Source organism: Salvelinus sp. IW2-2015, unplaced genomic scaffold, assembly GCF_002910315.2.
Source record: "Salvelinus sp. IW2-2015 unplaced genomic scaffold, ASM291031v2 Un_scaffold8710, whole genome shotgun sequence".
Classification (NCBI taxonomy): Eukaryota; Metazoa; Chordata; class Actinopteri; order Salmoniformes; family Salmonidae; genus Salvelinus; species Salvelinus sp. IW2-2015.
This window is the reverse complement of record NW_019949969.1, coordinates 1-6,574: the sequence shown is the minus strand read 5'-3', so window position 1 is coordinate 6,574 and position 6,574 is coordinate 1. Positions and strand designations below refer to the sequence as shown.

The window sequence follows — 6,574 nt, the reverse complement described above, 5'->3', positions numbered from 1 at the left end:
GATAAATGTAAAGTTGAGCACTGAGTCAGTGGGCATCCCAGTTCAGGAGAGAGCTCTCAGGTCAATCAACATGAGGGATTGGAGGTGAATGGACAGACAGCATGACACATCTGTATCTGTAAAACCAGAATCCAACCCATTCTGTCATACATGGAGGTATTTCATCAAATTATTTCAAAATAGGCATATTATCAATCAATGTCTTGCAAATGGATATTTGGAGGATGGTGGACTGGATTTGCAACTTATTTGGAGACATTAACATGCAGTAATTTGATCAAAGATGTTGAAAACATGGTTGAAAATCAGAAGAGAGAGAGAGAGAGAGAGAGAGAGAGAGAGAGAGAGAGAGAGAGAGAGAGAGCAAGAGAGAGGTGGATTGGGGTGAGAAAAAATAGTATGTGACGCGTAGCAGCTGAAAGCGGATAGGCTCGCCCTGCTGTGACTAAATGGCGCATTGGCTCGAGGCCGAGGGGGAGGCGGCTTTGCGTTCCATTGGTGGTGGTTCTATTCTATAGGCTGAGGACGCGGGTTCAGGCGAGGTGAGGAGACAAACCTAGTTGACCCTATACTGGGTGAAGAAACAAATATGAGTAGCGGCAGTGTTCGCTGAGCAGAAACAAGCGCGAAGCGAACTGGGAGAGACGCGCCCTATCATCCAATCTATTGAGCATATACAGTATTTCTAATAACACTTTGGAGGAGATTCACATGAAGAAGAGGTACTTCCTCGGYCTATTTCACTGACAGGTAACCTCATCTCAAATGGAAAAGAAAATGTTGATGTATTATGTTATATAGAAATGTGACTAAAATGTGTTTTTTAAGAACATTGTGTGGAGCTGAACTAGTTATTTAAGATGGATAGGGAAAATATAAAAAGTGGTTGATAAAGAAATGTTGTCTAAAGTTAGGAGTAGGCACTGTGCAGCATATCAAAACCAGATCAAGTTTATCGACTCCCTGGTTCGATTCTCAGTTATCCTGCGAATGTTACCGCGGTTCTCATCCGCCAGGGCTGTTTCTCGGGGACACCGGGTAAAATCATGCATAAGTGCATGTACTGTAATGTTCCTCTCTGTAACGTTGCGTAACGCGAGGAAATGATGACAGGCCTCGGGGCTGCCTTCTCAGTGGGTGCACTTAATTCAACTTGTTCAGACTGTGTGTGGGAGCAAATAGTTGTTGAAGACTGTTGCTGTGAAAACTACAGTATTCAGCGTACTGTTGAATTGACTGAAAGTTCACTGGATTCCTTTACACAACCTCTGTTATAGCCTATAGACGCTTTATTACAGGATTTATTATAGGCGAGTAGCCTTGTGTTTGACATTCTTTGATAATTCTCTCATCCCAATTAAACATTCAGGAATGTATTGCATATAACTGTATAGTCAACATAGAAATAATAGAATAGTATAGGATAGAATATTCTGCACAAATGAGCAARTTACTTTCATCTTCAACTTGCTGATATCCTTCTACCATGTCGCAAAATGGTATTGGCCTAGGGATGTTTTTCATAATGAGAAATATGTGCGTGTTAACCATCTATGTGCATCTGTTCAGTACACTACACAACAGGAATGTTTGGAGCTGTGACAGAATGATATAACGTTGTGTTGAACTTACATAAGGTTTACTCAAATCTCACTAACCTCCTCGCTGCCTTTTCTCTCTCTGTCCACTAGATGGTGGCATTGCAATGTGAATCACAGGCACTCGGAGCCAGCATCATTATCAKAACAACCAGAGAGTGTATTTCTAAAGTGAGCTATTAAACAAAACTCAAGCACACAATCTATGAGTTTGGCAATTACCCGATCACACCAGGGCTATCCAAGCATGAAATACCATACTAGACCCACCAGTAGCGTCCTCCAGGATCTCTCTGGTGGTCCCTCCCATCTGTTGGGACTGGAAGGGCTGGACCCGAGGCCTCTGAGCGAGGCAATGTCCTTCACTGACGAGGCGGTCTCCATCCTGACCTCCAGCAGCCAGCTAGCCCGTTCCCTCCTGGGCTGCACCTCTGCCCTGAAGCGGAAAGAAAGCCTAGCCACCACCGCTAACCATGCTAACGCTAATGCTATCTCTAACAATGACGGTGAGGATGACTTTGACGATAGCAACAGTGCTCTGCGCCGCAAACGCGAGTTCACTCCCGACGAGAAGAAGGACGACGGCTACTGGGATAAGAGGAAGAAGAACAACGATGCGGCGAAACGGTCGCGTCAGAAACGACGTGCCAATGACATGGTCCTGGAGACGAGGGTTCTGGGGTTGTTGGAGGAGAACGCCCGACTAAGGGCCGAACTCCTGGCCTTCAAGTTCCGCTTTGGCCTAGTCAAGGACACCTCCAACATAGCCATAATGCCGCTGTCCGTGCCTCCACCCAACCATCTTGAACCGAGGTACTACCTACCCCATGATGATGGTTCCTACCCCCATAACACCGCCGCCACCACCTCCCACCACCATCCCCACCACTCATCCTCATACGAGGTGAGGGGAACTGGGCTGCCAGCAGGGCGTGACGCYGGCAGTAGTATATCCGAGGACTCTGGTTTCTCCCCTGGAAGCTCCAACACCGGCAGCCCTGTGTTCTTTGACGATGGACTAGGGGACCACAGCCGAACTTCCCCCAGAACGGTAGAGGAACAGGGGCGTTATGAGCCTCGCGCCTCCCTGGAGGCAGAAGGACAGTACCACGGCAGGCAGGACTCTAGCCTACCACACAAACTCCGCTTCAAAACCCCCGGTGGAGGTAGCGAAGCTGGGGAGATACCAGCAAGGTCCCCTAATAGTAAACGCCCTTGCCCCGTAGCTACAGTCGGACCWAACATCCAGAGGAGCCAGGCTGAATGGTACAGTCATAGGGGAGAGGGCCAGGCTGCATGGCCCAGGGAGGAGGCCCGTGCTGGGCATGATCAGCAGCKCCACTACTCCCCCTCTGGAGGGTCTCCACACAGACCCACCACTACCACAGACTCCCAGTATGTGGCGGAGAATGGCACCCTCAAATCCCAGCTCAGTTCCCTATCGCAGGAGGTGGCCCAGCTCAAGAAGCTGTTCTCTCAGCAGCTGCTCTCCAAACTGGTCTGAGGTCAGGTTGAACACACTCACAACCTCACCGTACACACATTTTTACATTTACATACAGAGAAGAGCAACAGAGAGAGGGAGAGAAAGGGGTTTCGACTCAAAGAAAGTGACATTCACTTCAACCTGAACATTGACTTTCACTGTGTCTCAGCTGAACTTGACTCCCAGGGCACAGCACTATGTTTCTATTTTGACTAGCGCAACGCTCCAGATTGTAAAACGCAGATGTGCCGGGTTATTTACAGTGTTGAGCGCGGGCTAGAGGGGGAGACGAGGTGGGTGGGAGCTGCGTTGGGTGGCGAGGGGCGCAGAAGCGGGAAGTGGTGTGTTGTTGTGGTGTGTGTAGCGCGGTGTGGTCGAGCTGCGCGGGGATGTGCGAGTCTGAGGCAGAGCTGGTGCGCGGGTTTAGGTGGGGCGCATACGCTCTTAGGATCATAAGCTATACCTACGCTCCATCGATCTCAAGCAAAGCTACATCAAGTGTGAAGAAGCGAGCGAGACGACGCCTGAAAACTACTTCAATACACAATTCTCCAGATACTTACGAGACAGTGGCCTTCACCACTATAAAGCACACCCCAGGCAATACCAGTTACAATAGCATATCAGCAGTCAAAAGCAATACTTCGGATACTCTGTTTGGATTTACAGTACTATAAAACGCATTTATGGGTAACTTATATGATACCATTTTTGTATTTATTATTTCTAGTAATGTGTAAGATCACTTTTATCTCCAGGGCTGAACTTAAAGTAGTGAGGTGCATATTTTCCCACTACTTTATCGATATGTGACTACTTGAATAGGCATTATTTTGGTTGTACACTGGATCTGGCTTGGATAAAGTTTTCAACAGTTTCCTTTATTGAGCTTTTATAATTGAACAGTGTCTATCAAACCACAGTGGATACCTGGTACATTGGGTATCAGTGCAGCGGTGCACACCTGAATGTCATAGATAGATCATCTTAAAACACCCATCACGGTTGTATTAATACATGTCTCGATTAGTCCTGCTGCTGTAACGGACATCGGTATTCCCTGCTCTCTATGTACGTGTTTGTCGTACGGAGAACCGGTGGGGTGTCTTATAATCGTTTTTGGCTAAAAAATAGAAAGAATAAAGATCTAATGTATTGTCTTATTTCAATTTCTTTGTAGTAATGTTGTGCATTCTGTACTGGTACGGTTAATAATAAACTGTTTTCTTTTAAATGCAGTGTTTTGTAAGTCTATCTATGAGGTTTTATTACCGTGAAGTAATACACTTTTATGAGTATATTGGATTATGTGGGTCTCTACATCGCTATGTCGTTCAAGTCATATTCTCGGTTTTATAAATGCAGTGAGTCTGAAGTTAATTAGCTTGTACACGTTGTGTTGTACGCCCCACAGCTCATATAGTGGGTGTTCCTCCGAGCACTGATGGACGTGTGGTCTCCGCGTGAGTCATGAGGCTATGATGAGGAAAATTGGAATCGAAGATGTTTTCAATGCTGGGTCTGCTAAAAACTAATGTGGGTTCTACTGTGCTAAATAGCGGTGCATTATAAAGATCGCACAACTACAGAATACGATATTTCACAGACGTGATTAGTAAATGATTACCAGTGATAAGGCACAGACACTTTCCAGCTGGTGTAAGGTGTTTAATGTTAATTGAACATTGTGTGCATGGGAGGGTGATAGAGGGTTGTAGGATCTATCGGGATTGGGGGGAATGGAGATGAGTATGAGTGAGCATACTCCCACCAGCTCGTGTTTTCTGCATCAGTTGATAAGATTATAATGGTGCTTTTTTCCATCCTCTATTATATACACTGGTATGTTTGTGTGCTTTGAACCCTAAAATGAAAGGGAGGCAGGGTCGCCGGAGAGGTGGGCTGGGACAGAGGGCCTTGCGAGTCTATTCGCTCTTTGCTTCGTGTCTTCTGCTGTCTCTTCTCTTCCTTCTTCTCGCTCTTCTCACCGACGATTTGTGAATCGGTTGTGTATTTCTTTTCTCCTCTATTGCTATTCGTTCTATTCCCTCCAATCTCTCTCTCTGCCCACCTAAGCTCTCAGTCTATCTTCTGTACCGTACTCTTCATCACACTAGGGGGCCTCTCTCCTCCGTACATTCCATCCGCTCTCCTCCCTCCCTCACCCGTCTGCGAGCTTGTGAGGTGGGCAGAGGTCTAGAGGGTCAGGGCTAGGCACGACATCGGCAAGTGCACACAGCTGTACAGAGCAAGTCATTAAAAGGGCGGGAAAAGGAAGGGGTCTGGTAGATACATGCATCTCTACATACAGGTTACTGAAGGTAAAGTTACGGGCAGTGTGCACCAACTGTGTTTAACATAAAATACTAATAAAATGGATAAAAAATGGAGAATGGGCATAATCCTGGGGCCTCCTCTCGCTGTTCAGCTGTGATGCGGGAGGGCGGAACTGGGGGCGAGATGAGTGGTCCTCTGAGTGAGTACATTTATGTACCTTCGTTTCTTCTCACGTCACAGCAGATCACACACATCACCACACACGGCACACCACAACACACAGACTCACACACACACACCACACACACACCACACACAACCACACCAACACACACACACAACCACACAACAAGACCCCCAACACCCCACACCAACAAGAGAGAGACAACGTAAGGCAGGCACAGGGAGGAGAAGCTATCTTTTAAGCTTTCAAGGAAGGAAGATATTGATCTGGCCAGTCAGGACGCACTTCTGGACCTGAATATGAATGGGACGGGAGAGAAAGACGTAGAGAAAAGAGGAGAGTGAAGGAGAAGAAGAAGAAGAGTAGATAGAAGTAGGAATAGGATGGGTGAGGGGAGAGAGCACAGTCAGTAGTATAGAAGATAGGGATAGAGAGGGACATTCAGGTATGTGATAGAGAAACTACTTTCGTGATAGAGTAAGAGATGCTGCTGATGTCACTCTGGACTCAGTGTGATATGTCAGGCTACATATAAGAAACAGGTCTGGAAGTTGTTGTTTCTGTGAGAGAGGTGTGGCAAAAACAGACACAAGGTGGCGGATGGCCGGCAGTCTCGTGTGAGGCTGAACGCTTCACCACTAGCAGAAATATCCCGTTGAGGTTCTCAAATCGGAGTAGTAGACCTCCTTGACAGTGTTATTTTCCCAGAGCACATGCCTAATGCACCAAGCTCCTTCTACGTTCCAGTAGTAGACTCTCACAGTGTTTTTGTACAGAGGACAAATGCTATGCAACACAGTCCTTAATCGTTCCAGTAGAGAACTCTCTACAACGTGTGTTTGTCAGAGCAATGCCTAATGCCATACCAGGGTCCTGTGATCGGTTCCATATCAGGCAGGGACTGCCTTAGTAGGCAGTGGGTTTTGTCTAGAGCACTGCCTCATGCCACTCCATTCCTTTGTGATCCAGTAGCAGCTCCTTACAGTGTTTTTGTCAGACCACTGCCTAATTGCAACACAGTTCTTTCGT

At 46.9% G+C, this 6,574-nt stretch overlaps 1 protein-coding gene across 1 annotated transcript; it reads left to right on the top strand.

Moving 5' to 3' along the window:
* The first annotated feature begins 553 nt into the window (after positions 1-553).
* On the top strand, positions 554-3,275 carry LOC112079623 (nuclear factor interleukin-3-regulated protein). The gene is made up of 2 exons (XM_024145518.2): positions 554-750; positions 1,692-3,275. Exon 2 carries the CDS (start codon positions 1,804-1,806, stop codon positions 3,100-3,102), a length of 1,299 nt encoding a protein of 432 aa, XP_024001286.1. The 5' UTR covers positions 554-750; positions 1,692-1,803; the 3' UTR covers positions 3,103-3,275.
* The last annotated feature ends 3,299 nt before the right edge of the window (positions 3,276-6,574 follow it).